Source organism: Cervus elaphus, chromosome 18 (genome assembly GCF_910594005.1).
Source record: "Cervus elaphus chromosome 18, mCerEla1.1, whole genome shotgun sequence".
NCBI lineage: Eukaryota > Metazoa > Chordata > Mammalia > Artiodactyla > Cervidae > Cervus > Cervus elaphus.
Genome location: NC_057832.1, coordinates 108527618 through 108542844, shown reverse-complemented (window position 1 = coordinate 108542844; position 15227 = coordinate 108527618). Strand labels below are relative to the sequence as shown.

Sequence of the window (15227 nt, the reverse complement as noted above, 5' to 3'; positions counted from 1 at the left end):
TTTCAACATCAGTCCTTCGAATGAATATTCAGGACTGATTTCCTTTAGGATGGACTGGTTAGATCTCCTTGCCGTCCAAGGGACACTCAAGAGTCTTCTCCAACACCACAGTTCAAAAGCATCAATTCTTTGGTGCTCAGCTTTCTTTATAGTCCCACTCTCACATCCATATATGACTACTGGAAAAACCATAGCTTTGACTAGATGGACCTTTGTTGGCAAAGTAATGTCTCTGCTTTTTAATATGCTGTCTAGGTTGGTCATAACATTTCTTCCAAGGAGCAAGCGTCTTTTAATTTCATGGCTGTGTTCAACATCTGCAGTGATTTTGGAGCCCCCCCCCCCGAAAAAAATCTGACACTGTTTCCACTGTTTCTCCATCTATTTGCTGTGAAGTGATGGGACTGCATGCCATGATCTTAGTTTTCTGAATGTTGAGCTTTAAGCCAACTTTTTCACTCTCCTCTTTAACCTTCATCATGAGGCTCTTTAGTTCTTCTTCACTTTCTGCCATAAGGGTGGTGTCATCTGCATATCTGAGATTATTAATATTTCTCCTGGAAATCTTGATTCCACTATGTGCTTCATCCAGCCTGCATTTCTCATGATGTACTCTGCGTATAAAAATAAGCAGGGTGACAATATACAGCCTTGACGTACTCCTTTTCCTATTTGGAACCAGTCTTTTGTTCCACGTCCGGTTCATGGTCAGTGCTATTATATGTGCCTCCATCTTCATATTATTTTCTTACTGGAATATAATTTTCATGCCATAAAATTCACTATTTTTAAGTGTACAATTTAATGGGGTTTTGGTGTGTTTGCAAGAATGTACGTAACTATTATCTAATTTAAAACATTTTCATTACCTCTGAGAGAAATGCCCCTGTAACCATTAGTGGTCACTCCACATTCACTCTTATCCTATGCCCCTGGCAACCATTTACCTATTTTCTGACTCTGGACATTTCATATAAATGGAATCATACAGTGTATGACCCTTTATCTTTGGCTTCTTTCACTCGAGTCATGTTTTCCAGTCTCAATCATGTTACAGGGCATATTATAGTCCATTCCTTTTGGTGGCTGAATAATATCCCACAGTACGACTATGTCATATTCATTAAAGTACTTAACACAGCAAATGCTTAGGGCCTGGTGGTCTTATCAGCATCCCACCCGATACCATAGGGTTCAGGGTACCGCTCCAGCCCTATTTTATCCCAAGTGGATTAGCACTCAAGAAAGAGGCCCCGGCTGTGAAGGGTCACCCACAGAGCCGGTTGGGCTGTCAGCCCGCCTTGCCCAGTTCTGCCTTGACCTTCCATAGAATGTTCTTAGAAATCACAAGTTCCCAGTTGTCTCTTCCCAGCCACACACAACCTGATAACCTGTTGTTACTCCCACTCCCTGTCATCTGCTCTTCAATGATCTGTTCTTTCATTCCTCCTCTGGATCTGATGATCGCCCCGGATGCCTTCCACAGTCCACACTGCTTTCTGTTTTGGACCTTTGTTACTTTGTATGTTTGGGTATATTATATTAATTATCCATGGCTGCATAACAATTTTCCCCCAAACTTAATAGCTTAAAGCAATCAATATTCTTATCTCCCGTAGTTACCTTGTAGCTCCTGCACTGCTAAGTAACTCAGCTGGGTGGTTCTGGCCCAGCGTCTGCTCAGGTTCAAGCCAAGCTGTTAGTTGGGGGCTCTAGTCATTGAACCACTTGGCTGGAGTTGAAGGGTCCCATTCTATGGGGCTTATCCACATGCCTGGCAAGTTAGTGCTGGCTGTGGACAGAAGGCCTTTGTTTCCTGTCATATGGACCTCTCCACATGAGGGTCCTCTTGATGTATCACCTGGCTTCCCTATAGCAAGTGCTAAGAGTGAATCAGGAAGTCACAATGCTTTTTACGACATAGCTTTGAAACTCACACCGTCATTACTGTCCTAACCCACTGATGAATTATGCAGATGAGTCCTATACGGTGTGGGAGGGTGCAAATATCAGGAGTTGAGATTCCCTGGGGACTATCTGGCTGTCACATCAGGCCCTTGTCTAAATGCCTGTTGCCTGTGCTTTCAAACCAGTCTTAACAACAAGATTTGCAGCCTGAAGTTCCTCATTTTAACACCACCAAAGCAAAGCCTAGAAATTCATTCTCAGAGAGAGAAATGACCCTTCTTACTCTGAAGTCACCCCTCCATCTGTTTATGCCAGCTTCATCCCTTCCCAGGTCCTTGCTGCTGCAGGTTCAACCCAAGGAAATCCCCTCTGCCTTCCCCTGTCTAGCTGACTAACGCCTCCTCTGACTCCCATATCTCCTGGAGAACACCTGTTTGCCATGGACTTTGAACATGGCACGTGACTCAATCCTCCAAGGTCTATGTACTTTACATTTCTATGACTTGGCATAGCTGACTCATCACTGCCTGGTGTATGTTTTGCTTCCCTCCCCGATTGGTGGTTCAACTGACTCACGTAGCCTGATTTCTTGTTAATGTGTCAGAGCAACTGTAGCTTTGCTCCCTCCCCAGATGTATTTCTTTGAAATTTTCACCCTCACCCCAGATCTGCCAGTAAAATAACAGCAATATGTAAACAAGCAAACAAGAAGTCTCTGTAGGGATTTCCCTGGTGGTCCAGTGGTTAGGAATCTGCCTACCAATGCAGGGGACACAGGTTTGATCCCTGGTCCAGGAAGATTCCACGTGCCTTGGGGCAACTAAGCCAGCCTATGCACCACAGCTTCTGAGTCTGCACACCTAGAGCCTGTGCTCTGCAAGGAGAGAAGCCCCTGCAATAAGAAGCCCACACACCACAACTGGAGAGTATCCCCCACTCACTGCAACTAGAGAAAGCCTGTGAGAAGCACTGAAGACTGAGTTCAGTCAAAAAAAAAAAAAAATCTCCCTGGCTACCCAAATAATTCCTCTCCTCCCTTCTCCTCTCCTTATCAATCCTCTAAAATGAGTAATGTATTTTGATTTCTAACCCGACCAATCTGAGAAATCGCCTCCATCAAGTAAGCTGGAATATAAAACTGTATACAGACTTTATTGACAGAGGAGCACTCTCTCAGGATGTAGGATTTAAGGGGGTAGAAAGAAGCTGTCCCAGGTGGCTCAGGTGGTAAAGAATCTGCCCACAATGCAGGAGACCCTGGGTTCGATCCCTGGGTCAGGAAGATCCCCTGGAGAGGGGAATGGCAGCCCGCTCCAATATTCTTGACTGGGAAATCTTATGGCCAGAGGAGCCAGTCAGGAGACAGTTCAGGGGGTCACGAAGAGTCGGACACGACTGAGCGACTAACACTTACACCTCCAAGGAAGCTGTATGAACAAGTAACCCAGATCTCTATATCACTCATTACACTTGCACCAGCACCACCGCCCCCCTAGATACACCAGCTTTTACCTATGGCCATGTGAGAGGGCTCCCATATAACCAATAAAGAAGAAAAATTCCAAGCTGGGAGTATGAGTCACCTCAACATGTGGGTACAAGCTGAACATGGAAAGCAGCTGCGTTACAGTCACACTCGGGGGGCCCTTGAAAGATGGTGGTGACAGAAAATCTCTCCAATAGGAGGAACCCTGAGATGTGCGCCTGGTCATCTGAGTTGTGTGTAAAGACAATGGCCTAAGGTTTGAACACGTATGGACTCATGGACAGTGATGTGTGGCCTGGCTGGTGGGTGGAGGACCTGAGAGAAAAAGATTGTAAAATTGAGAGACAAGAGCTGGTGCAGAGGCTTGTGGATGGACGTAAAGGAGTGGACACAACATGGGAAGTTGTTCGTATCCCATGTTAAGCCCATTTGTAAATATCTATCCCAAAAGATGTGCCAAGAAGACAAAATAACTTGGCCAGCTTTCTCAGAGCCACTCTCCCACCACTGCTGAATGATGGGTACCGAATATAGCTACTGCCACTGCCAGATGTCCAATCTGTTGGCCATCAAGACTGAGGCTAAATTCTACTCCTTAAGGAAACCAATGGGATACCTGGTGACCAGTTGACTGCACTGTGATCTCTTTTTCTCTGGAAGGACCAGAAGTTTGCTCTCTCAGGAACAGACACTGATTCCAGGTATGGGGGTTGCCTTTCCTGCCAGCAGGACTTCAGTAGTGCCATTCTCTGGGTGCTTAATCCACAGACATGGAATCCCACAGAACACAGTATCTGACCAGAAAACTCTTTTCATCACAAGAAGTAGAAGGAGGGGCCTATGAACATGGGATCTACGGGTCACATCACTGTGTAACCTCAAAGCAGCTGGATATACATGAAATATTGGAATAGCAAGTTAGAGATGCAGCAGAAGCTCCATCATGGAGGTGATACACTGCAGTGATTGATGCCAAAAGCTCAGATGTTTGGCATACTGGTGCTGAATCAAATCTCGGAGACAGAGTTTTGGGTGATGCAGAAAAGGATAGCTTTATTGCTTTGCCAGGCAAAGAGGAACTAATGCCCTCAAGAAGTGTCTCAACTTGGGGAAGATAGTACAAGTTTTCTAGCAATTGTTCACAGAGGGCATGATCAGCTGGTGGACTTTCTTCTGATGAGTTGGTGGTGAGGTGAGTCCACATTGTCAACCTTCAGGTCCGACTAGTCTGGGTCTATATGCTTGTGGGCGCCATACCATCATGAATCATTAACTTCTCCCACCTGGAGGGGGTTTCAGTATTTGCAAAATAGCTCAGATATTTTTGTGTGTATCCTTTGATGGGGAAATAGGACTTTGCTCCAAGGCTGCTTGTGACTGTTTGCTTCTCCTTGGTCTCCCATTCCCTTCCTTCCCTAATTAACAATGGCTTGAATCTGCCCATTGGAGCTCAGGGAAGGTCATGGAGGCTGACTGAAGGCTGTTTCCTATAATCAAAGAAACAGGGGCTTAAAGTCCTTGTGCACTGGAGCCCCATAGAGCTCTGCACCGTATCATGATGACATTTCCTCCAGGACATCAAAGCATACACCTTCGATCAGATAACATAGCATGGTGCTGCGTCCACCATAGAAAGAATACTTGTATCTTTCACAATGGGTGGAAGTGTGAGTGACCCCAGTTAGTATCATCCCAGTGACTCACTCGGGAGGAAGAAACTTTCCCCTCCCCTTCTAGGGTCTTTTGGTTGGTCTAATAATTAAACTGACATGAGAAAAATTCATGAGAAAATTAAGTAAAAATTTATATACATATACATATATATGTATATATATATATATATAACTTGGAGTAACAGGCAAATTTGGCCTTGGAGTACAGAATGAAGCAGGGCAAAGGCTAATAGAGTTTTGCCAAGAAAATGCACTGGTCATAGCAAACACCCTCTTCCAACAACACAAGGAAGACTCTACACATGGACATCACCAGATGGTCAACACCGAAATAAGATTGATTATATCCTTTGCAGCCAAAGATGAAGTTCTATACAGTCAGCAAAAACAAGACCAGGAGCTGACTGTGGCTCAGATCATGAACTCTTTATTGCCAAATTCAGACTTAAATTGAAGAAAGTAAGGAAAACCACTAGACCATTCAGGTATGACCTAAATTATATCTCTTACGATTATACAGTGGAAGTGAGAAACAGATTTAAGGGACTAAATCTGATAGAGAGAGTGCCTGAAGAACTACGGACGGAGGTTCATGACATTGTACAGGAGACAGGGATCAAGACCATCCCCAAGAAAAAGAAATGCAAAAAAGCAAAATGGCTGTCTGAGGAGGATCTACAAATAACTGTGAAAAGAAGAGAAGTGAAAAGCAGAGCAGAAAAGGAAAGATATTCCCAGTTGAATGCAGAGTTCCAAAGAATAGCAAGGAGAGATAAGAAAGCCTTCCTCAATGCAAACAAACAGAGGAAAACAATAGAATGGGAAAGACTAGAGATCTCTTCAAGAAAATTAGAGATACCAGGGAACATTTCATGCAAAAATGGGCTCAATAAAGGACAGAAATGGTATGGAACTAACAGAAGCAGAAGATATTAAGAAGAGGTGGCAAGAATACACAGAGGAACTGTACAAAAGGGATCTTCATGACCCAGATAATCATGATGGTGTGATCACTCACCTAGAGCCAGACATCCTGGAATGCAAAGCCAAGTGGGCCTTAGGAAGCATCACTACGAACAAAGCTAGTGGAAGTGATGGAATTCCAGTTGAGCTATTTCAAATCCTAAAAGATGATGCTGTGAAAGTGCTGCACTCAATAATATGCCAGCAAATTTGGAAGACTCAGCAGTGGCCACAGGACTGGAAAAGGTCAGTTTTAATTCCAATCCCTAAGAAAGGCAATGCCAAAGAATGCTCAAACTATTGCACAATTGCACTCATTTCACACACTAGTAAAGTAATGCTCAAAATTCTCCAAGCCAGGCTTCAACCATACATGAACTGTGAACTTCCAGATGTTCAAGCTGGTTTTAGAAAAGGCAGAGGAACCAGAGATCAAATTGCCAACATCTGTTGGATCATTGAAAAAGCAAGAGAGTTCCAGAAAAACATCTATTTCTGCTTTATTGACTATACCAACGCCTTTGATTGTGCAGATCACAGTAAACTGTGGAAAATTCCAAAAAAGATGGGAATACCAGACCACCTGACCTGACTCTTGAGAAATCTGTATGCAGGTCAGGAAGCAACAGTTAGAACTGAACATGGAACAGCAGACTAGTTCCAAATAGGAAAAGGAGTACATCAAGGCTGTATATTGTCACCCTGCTTATTTAACTTATATGCAGAGTACATCATGAGAAACGCTGGGCTGGAAGAAGCACAAGCTGGAATCAAGATTGCCGGGAGAAATATTAATAACCTCAGATATGCAGATGACACCACCCTTATGGCAGAAAGTGAAGAGGAACTAAAGAGTCTCTCGATCAAAGTGAAGGAGGAGAGTGAAAAAGTTGGCTTAAAGCTCCACATTCAGAAAACTAAGATCATGGCATCTGGTCCCATCACTTCATGGCAAACAGATGGGGAAACAATGGAAACAGTGGCAGATTTTATTTTTTGGGGCTCCAAAATCATTGCAGATGGTGACTGCAGCCATGAAATTAAAAGGTGCTTGCTCCTATTAAAAAGCATAGACATTACTTTGCCAACAAAGTTCCATCTAGTCAAAGCTATGGTTTTTCCAGTAGTCATGTATGGATGTGAGAGTTGGACTATAAATAAAGCTGAGAAGCAAAGAATTGATGCTTTTGAACTGTGGTGTTGGAGAAGACTCTTGAGAGTCCCTTGGACTACAAGGAGATCCAACCAGTCCATCCTAAAGGAGATCAGTCCTGAATGTTCATTGGAAGGACAGATGTTGAAGCTGAAACTCCAATACTTTGGCCACCTAATGTGAAGAGCTGGCTTATTTGAAAAGACCCTGATGCTGGGAAAGATTAAGGGCAGGAGGAGAAGGGTATGACAGAGGATGAGATGGTTGGATGGCATCACTGATTCAATGGACATGAGTTTGAGTAAACTTCAGGAGGTTGTGATGGACAGGGAGGCCTGGAGTGCTGTAGTCCATGGGGCTGCAAAGAGTGGGATGTGACTGAGGGACTGAACTGAACTGATTGAGCTTTTTTGCTTGTTTTAAGTCTTTGTTGAATTTGCTACAATATAGCTTCTCTTTTTACATTTTCATTTGTTGGCTACAAGGCATGTGGGATCTTAGCTTCTGGACCAGGGATTGAACCCACATCACCTGCATTGGAAGGCAAAGTCTTAACTACTGGACCGTCATGGAAGCTCCCAAGAAAATTAAGCAAAGTTTAATAACATGGATATTTTGGATTTAGGCTTCCCAGGTGGTGCTACTGGTAAAGGACATGCCTGCCAATGTAGGAGACATAAGAGACTTGGGTTCGATCCCTGGGTTGGGAAGATCCCTTGGAGGAGGGTACAGTAACCCACTTCCAGTATTGTTGCCTGGAGAATCCCACGGACAGAGGAGCCTGCTGGGCTGCAGTCCATGGGGTCACACAGAGTTGGACACGAGTAAGTGACTTAGCACGCATGCATATATGGAAGATGCCTTGAAAGAGACTTGGGAACACTAAGTAACTCCTCCAAATAGCTGAATCCCTCACCTCAAATACCATCTTTAGCTTAAGATAAAAGAGGATGTTGAGGGTGGTGGTTTGGAGCTTCAAAGGGGAGGAAGGCAATTCACATGGAGATGGAAAGACAAATATTTGGTAAATAAATGTTTGCTGGGTCACACAGAGACAAAGGGTCACAGAATGGACTCTGATCTCTAGGCCCTGTTTAGAGTTCCCCCACCACCCACAGCCTGGATTCTTTACAGGGACCTCTGGTGATAGCTCTATTCCAGAACATACCCTCAACTGAAATTTTTTTAGCCAGTTGTGGGAAGGTCAGAGTTTCTTCCTGAGTCTTTTGGATCTTAATTACGTTCAGCTGGAAATGATCCTCATACTAAGGAGATATTTTGGGGGTGTCAAGTTTAGGTCTTCTACAAACCCACTGGTCTTCCACTGTTCCTCACAAATCCAGGCTCTGCAAAATTAGAGGTCTTGGTCCCCAAAAGGGGCACATTCTTACCTGAGGATACAGCAGATGTCCCACTGGATTGTACACTATGGCTACCACCAGACACTTAGACCTCCTGATGGTGAGAGACCAGAAGTAAGATAAGAAATGACTGTCTTATCAGAGATAGCAGAAGGAAGTAGGGCTATTCTTAGAAGGGGGAGGGAGGAATCTGAGTGCACTCCAGTGACCTATTTGGGTGTCAGCTGGTACCTTTTGCCCAACTGTGACAGAGAATGGACAAGAAAAGAGCAGCAACAGTGGTCTGTGAAGGTGTTCGGACCTCTTAGGAATGAGGGTTTGGGGTACCCACCCTGGTGGACTACTGTGAGGGGAATTGGAAACGGATAATCATCAAAAAGTCTACAAATGCTGGGCAGGGTGTGGGGAAAAGTGTCCATCAACAAATGAATGGATAAAGTAGATGTCGGACATACAATGGAATAAAAAAATGAAATAAACCCATTTGCAGCAACATGAATGGACCTAGACATTATCATACTAAGTAAGTCAGAGAAAGACAAATACTATATAATATCACTTACATGTGGAATCTAAAAAAGAGTACAAATGATCTTACTTACAAAACAGAAACATACTCACAGACATAGAAAATAAACTTATGGTTACTCATGGGGAAGGGAGGGAGGGATAAATGGAGAGTATGAGATTAACAGATGTACACTACTGTATGTAAAATAAACAACAAGGATTTACTGCACAGCACAGGAAACTATATTTTATATCTTGTAATAAATAATAACAGAATCAAAAAAGAATATAGATATATACATATGTATAACCAAATCACTTTGCTGTACACTTAGAAATAACACAATATTGTAAATTAAAATAAGTAAAAAGAAAAAGAAATGGATGGTGGTGGAGGGACATGATGAGGGCCAGTTGTGGTTTCTACAACCAGCTGCAGTGGCAGAAGCTATTGTGTGTGCTCAGTCACTTTAGTCCTGTCTGACTCTTTGCCTCCCTGTGGACTTGTAGCCCACCAGGCTCCTCTGTCCACTGAATTCTCCAGGCAAGAATGCTGGAGTGGGCCCAAGCCCTTTTCCAGGGGATCATCCCAACTCAGGGATCCAACCCAGGTCTCCTGCACTGCTGGCAGATTCTTTACCATCTGACGTGCCACGGAAGCCCTTCACTTCATTAACTTTCCTCTTCTAAGTTTCTTTTCAGGAAGAGTGGCCCAGTGAGCCCTGAAGAAGCTGTTCCCTGACTACAGGTGGAGAAACAAGATCCACATGTCACAAAGTGTGGACATGGCATCACTCAGATGTCCCTTCAAGCCAGGACTTGCTCCCTGGCTGCAAGGAATGTGTTTAGCTGAGAGCACCCAGCTTGCACTCTTTCAGGCTTCACCTCAGCAGCTGAGCTGAAGTCACACACTTCTCCAGTGGCCTCTGCCAATGGCCATCTGGGACAGTGGTATGAGGGCCTAGGCTACCTGCCTGAGCCTAGTCTCCTGCTCAAGTTGGACTGGCAGAGACTTGGTGATGTCTACAATGAAACCTGATGGCTCCCATAGACCAATCTTGGCTTCTTCCCTTGACTTTCTTTGGTGTTACCCTCCCAGCAATCTTCTGTATTCTTAACTCCATAACAGTGTCTGCTTCCTGGAGAACCCAATCTGTGACAACACAAATTTCCTAAATCTCTGCTTTTTTCCTCTCCACAGCCCCTTACATTTGTCTCTCAGATCCTCAAACTGAGGGGAATTTTATATCTCTACTCCCAACCACTCTCACCAAACTCTATTCTTCTCCGGTCTCCTATATACCTGTCCCAGCATTTAACCAAGGATTACCTTTTGTTTCAATGTTTGTTCATCTCTTCCCAAACATAAGGTCCTTGACTACAGTGATGATTTTTTAAACTTCTATATGTTCATGTTACTGAGTCCAAGCTCGCTCTGCTCCTCGCATGACAGGCCAATGAATCTAAAAGATAGGTGTTAAGGCAAGGAATATGACTGTATTCTGAAAGCCAGCTGAGAAGATGGCAGACTAATGTCTCAAAATAACCTTCTTCTTGGGGTCTTGATGCCAAGTTCTTTTATAGAACTATAGAGTGAAGCATTGAGGAACTGAAGTCAGGAGGCAGAACAGAGGAGGAGAGGTGGTGAGGAAGTAAAGTAAAAAAGACCATCAGTCTTGGAAAACATCTACAGGAATGGGACTGGCCAGCCTTTGGAAGGGATGTGTTAATCTCCTTTTCACAGTTGGGCAGGGTCGGATTATCTATCAGCTGAACAAAGACATTTTAGTTTAACAGTCAGGCAGAGGGGCAGGGTCCATTGAGGCAGGCCATTATGTATGATTAGAATCACAACAGCAATGAAAAGCAAGTCGAAGAATCAGTTCCAACATGGAGTCAGAATTGATTCTTCTTTGAAACATTCAGAGTGACTAAGTAAATTGAGAGCCACAGGGAAGATATTGTGGTGAATTTATTTGATTTCATATCGAAAGCCCAGTCCATATGATTATATGTGGAATCTAAAAAAAAAAAAAAAGGTACAAATGAACTTATCTACAAAACAGAAATAGAGTTACTGATGTAGAAAACAAACTTATAGTTATCAGGGGGTAAAGGGGGGAGGGATAAATTGGAAGATTGGAATTGACATATACACACTACTGTATATAACATCAGTTCAGTTCAGTCGCTCAGTCGTGAACGACTCTTTGCGACCCCATGAATCGCAGCACGCCAGGCCTCCCTGTCCATCACCAACCCCCGGAGTTTACCCAAACTCATGTCCATCGAGTTGGTGATGCCACCCAGCCATCTCATCCTCTGTCGCCCCCTTCTCCTCCTGCCCCGATTCCCTCCCAGCATCAGGGTCTTTTCAAATGAGTCAGCTCTTCACATTAGGTGGCCAAAGTATCGGAGTTTCAGCTTCAGTATCAGTCCTTCCAGTGACACCCAGGACTGATCTCCTTTAAGATGGACTGGTTGGATCTCCTTGCAGTCCAAGGGACTCTCAAGGGACTTGAGAAGTCCAAGGGACTTCTCCAACACCACAGTTCAAAAGCATCATAAAGACCTACAGTATAGCATAGGTAACTCTACTTAATACTCTATAATGGCCTATATGGAAAAGAATCTAAAAAAGAGTGGATATATGTAAAACTGATTCACTTCGGTGTACACCTGAAACTAGTATAACATTGTAAACCAACTATACTCCAATATAAACTTGAAAAAAGAAAACCCAGTCTGTGGGAACCTGTCAGACCATAAGTCAGGCCAAGTGAATCAAAGGCAACTATAAAGTAACAGCTAAAAGGAACCCAGATTTTCTTGGTTTTCATACAAAAGTACTGTATTTCTAAGACACTGTTCATCAGTCATGAATTACCAACCTGAGAACGCCCATTCATCATTTTGAAGAATTTTTAGTTTGACTACTGAGCTCTGTCATTAAAAAAAAAGCTTTATGACTTGTCTGAGCAATGACGTTCCACTCAGGAGTGTTGGGAGGAAAACCTTTTTCCTATTCCAATTTGAATCCAGTCATTGGGTCTTGCAAATTAACTGGCAGTAGACAGATTAAAAAGAGAAAGGAAAAAAATAAATAAAAATAAAAAGAGAAAGGAAAAAAAATAAAAAGAGAAAAGAGATTTATTTAGCATTGGTGGGGGGAAGCTTTCAGTAATGGAAACCTCCTGGAATTGCCTGAAATCACTTTATATATCTCAATTAACAAAAGGGTTTCTTTTTTAGGACTTCAGTAGAAGGGTAGGGAAGGTTCTATCTGGCTTTTTGATGCTAACTGCAATGGATATTCTGTCTCCAGGGCAATTGAGTTAGCAGGAAACTCCGTTGGAAGGGGGTGACAGGTAGGTGCATTTTCTGGAGGCCCTTGCTTTACTCATATTAAGAGAAATTCAGATAAATTTCTTTCTGCATCCTCTGTAGCTCAAACGTTTCCACTTTAATCTTTATACGGTGGTTCAGATGGTAAAGACTCTGCCTGCAAATGTGGGAGACCTGGGTTCAATCCCTAGGTTGGGAAGATCTCCTGGAGAAGGGAACAGCTACCCACTCCAGTATTCTGGCCTGGAGAATTCCATGGACAGAAAAGCCTGGTGGGCTACAGTCCATGGGGTCCCCAAGAGTCAGACAGACTGAGCAACTTTCACTTTCACTTTTTTCTTTTATACCAACTCTGGGGGCTTAAGGGAGTCCCCACTGAAGCGGAAAAGATTGTGTCCAAATATTCAAAGAGAGGAAATCTAGCTGAAGTCCTGGGATCTGTCTAAGCATGCCAGGCTGTGACTAATTGCTATCTGAGATTAAGCCGTGTCTGGGGTACCTCTGTTAACGGTTATAGACAAGCAAGAATGCCTCAAGAAGTGGTTCTTCAAAGAGCTCAAAAGAAGGTGAAAAAGCGGGAGAGCAGTAATGATTGTTCTTGGAGAAGGTCCGGTGCTGACAGAGACACTACCCAGCGGTCCTGGCCAGGCAGACCTCAATCTGGAGTCTGGGGGCAGATTTGGGAAACCTTGGGTGGTATTCCGGCTCCAGCTTGTCGGCTGTTTGCTCAGATTACTTCCTGAAGGAGAGTGAGGATAATACTATCTAACTCGTGGAGCTGTGAAGATTCACTGATGCTGAAGCTAAAGCTCCAATATTCTGGCCACCTGATGCGAAGAGCTGACTCACTGGAAAAGACCCTCATGCTGGGAAAGATTGAAGGCAGGAGGAGAAAGAGGAGACAGAGGACGAGATGGCTGGATGGCATCACTGACTCGATGGACATGAGTTTGGGCAAACTCCAGGAGATGGTGAAGGACAGGGAAGCCTGGCCGGCTGCAGGCCATGTGGTCACAAAGAATCGGACTGAGCAATTGAACAACAAACAACAACTAAAACCGGAGGCAGGGCGCGGGGCTCAGAGCAGGCGCTCTCTAGGGTCCGTTCTTTCCGGGGATGGGTGGGGTAGAGAACAGAGGGCTCCTCAAGAGGGCTCCCAAGACTCGCGTCATTCGCCGCTTCGTCTGGCTTATAAAAGCTCTGCCAGAGCCCAGAGGTTATTTTTTTTTTTCCTCCCCTTTTAGTTTCTCTTCTTTCCGAAGAAGCCTCTCGGCGCCCAACTGGGGAATCTGAGCTTCCAGGAGACTGGAGACGAGGGGGCAGCCGTCCGGTGGTCTCCACGGTCGCCTGCAGACAAGACCTCACTTGTTCGCTCCCTTTGCACGAGGTGGCCGTCGCGATCGGCTTTGGATCTGACGCAGGGACCGGGGTCGGTGAGACCTGGCCTCTCGACCCGAGCTTTTCGGAAACCGAAACCGCCCGGCTCGGCTAACGGGCGGCGGACAGCGCACGCTCGCTCGCTGTCCCCGGGCGCGCCCAGCCCGCGCGGCGCCCGCCCCCCGCCCCGGGGACTCTAGTAAGTTTCGATTCTCCCAGCAGCCGAGTCCCGCGCGGAGGTCAGGCCGGTGCAGCGCGCCATGGCGGACCCCGGGGTGTGCAGCTTCATCACCAAGATCCTGTGCGCCCACGGGGGGCGCATGGCCCTGGAAGCGCTGCTCCGAGAGATGCAGCTCTCCGAGGCGCAGCTCTGCGAGGTGCTGGCGGAGGCCGGGCCCGACCGCTTCGTGGTGTTGGAGATGGGCGGCAAGGAAGGGGTCACCCGGTCCGTGGTGGCCACCACTCGAGCCCGGGTCTGCCGTCGCAAGTACTGCAACAAACCCTGCGGGAACCTGCATCTCTGCAAGCTCAACCTGCTGGGCCGGTGCCACTATTCGCAGTCGGAGCGGTGAGTGCCCTGAGCGGGAGGGGCGGCTCCCCCGGGTCCCGGCTCTGGGAGGACCGAGGCTGCTGCTCTGGGAGGGGCGCGCCCTCGCTGGGACCCCGCGCCCTATGCCTCCGCCTCGCTTCTCGCGGAGCCCGCGCTTCTTCTCTTGGAGGTTTCCTCCCTTCCAGCGCCGTCGGACCTTTCCTCCAATATGGCTAGGGCGCTATTGCCCCGGTGAAGACTAACGATGAACTTCCCACTTCCATAAGGGTCTGTCTGCAATGCGGAAAACCCAGGTTTGATCCCTGGGTGGGGAAGATCCCCCCTGGAGGAGGGCATGGCAACCCACTCCAGTACTCCTGCCAGAGGAGCCTGGGGGGGGGAGGCTACAGTCCATGGAATCGCAAAGAGTCGGACACGACTGAGCAGCTAACACTTTCGCTTTTCTCGTAAGAATAAAGTTCTCTGGGGCATGCCAGGTTCTAGAGGGTTTGAAGGTAGGTTTGGGAACAACCGAAAATGCCTCCACTCTCTGGAAACTAGAGTCTCTCCCTTTCTGCTACCTTACCCGCTAGGGGGTTTTGTGTGGTCTTCCCAGACCCCCAGGCACGCCTGACCCGCGGGATCTGTCTCCATCGCGGCGCCTGAGGGGCTCTGCTTGGCCCTCCATTCCTCTCTCCCCCCTCTCATTATCCGTTTTCTGATATCTGACTCTAGACCGCTCCACCGGACCAGAATGGTCCTATTCGAGGTTACCTAAGATGGGTCCGCTCAGAGATCCTTCCTCGTGGTCGCCACGGTGGCCTGCATTTTGGCCAACCACCCTTTGACCACACCACTCTTGGGACCACTCTGAGACAGTGCTGCAGTATCTCCCTGGCAGCCGCTTCTGTGTTTTCACTTG

General features: G+C 46.0%; 1 protein-coding gene across 1 annotated transcript in view; it reads left to right on the top strand.

The window, feature by feature from the left end:
* Positions 1-13512: 13512 nt before the first annotated feature.
* The window catches only part of ZC3HAV1 (zinc finger CCCH-type containing, antiviral 1), a 55664-nt gene continuing 53949 nt past the window's right edge, over positions 13513-15227 (top strand). Inside the window, exon 1 of the mRNA XM_043872216.1 lies at positions 13513-14344. Coding sequence (XP_043728151.1) covers positions 14037-14344 — 308 coding nt within the window. The 5' untranslated portion in view covers positions 13513-14036. The remainder of the gene's footprint in view (positions 14345-15227) is intronic.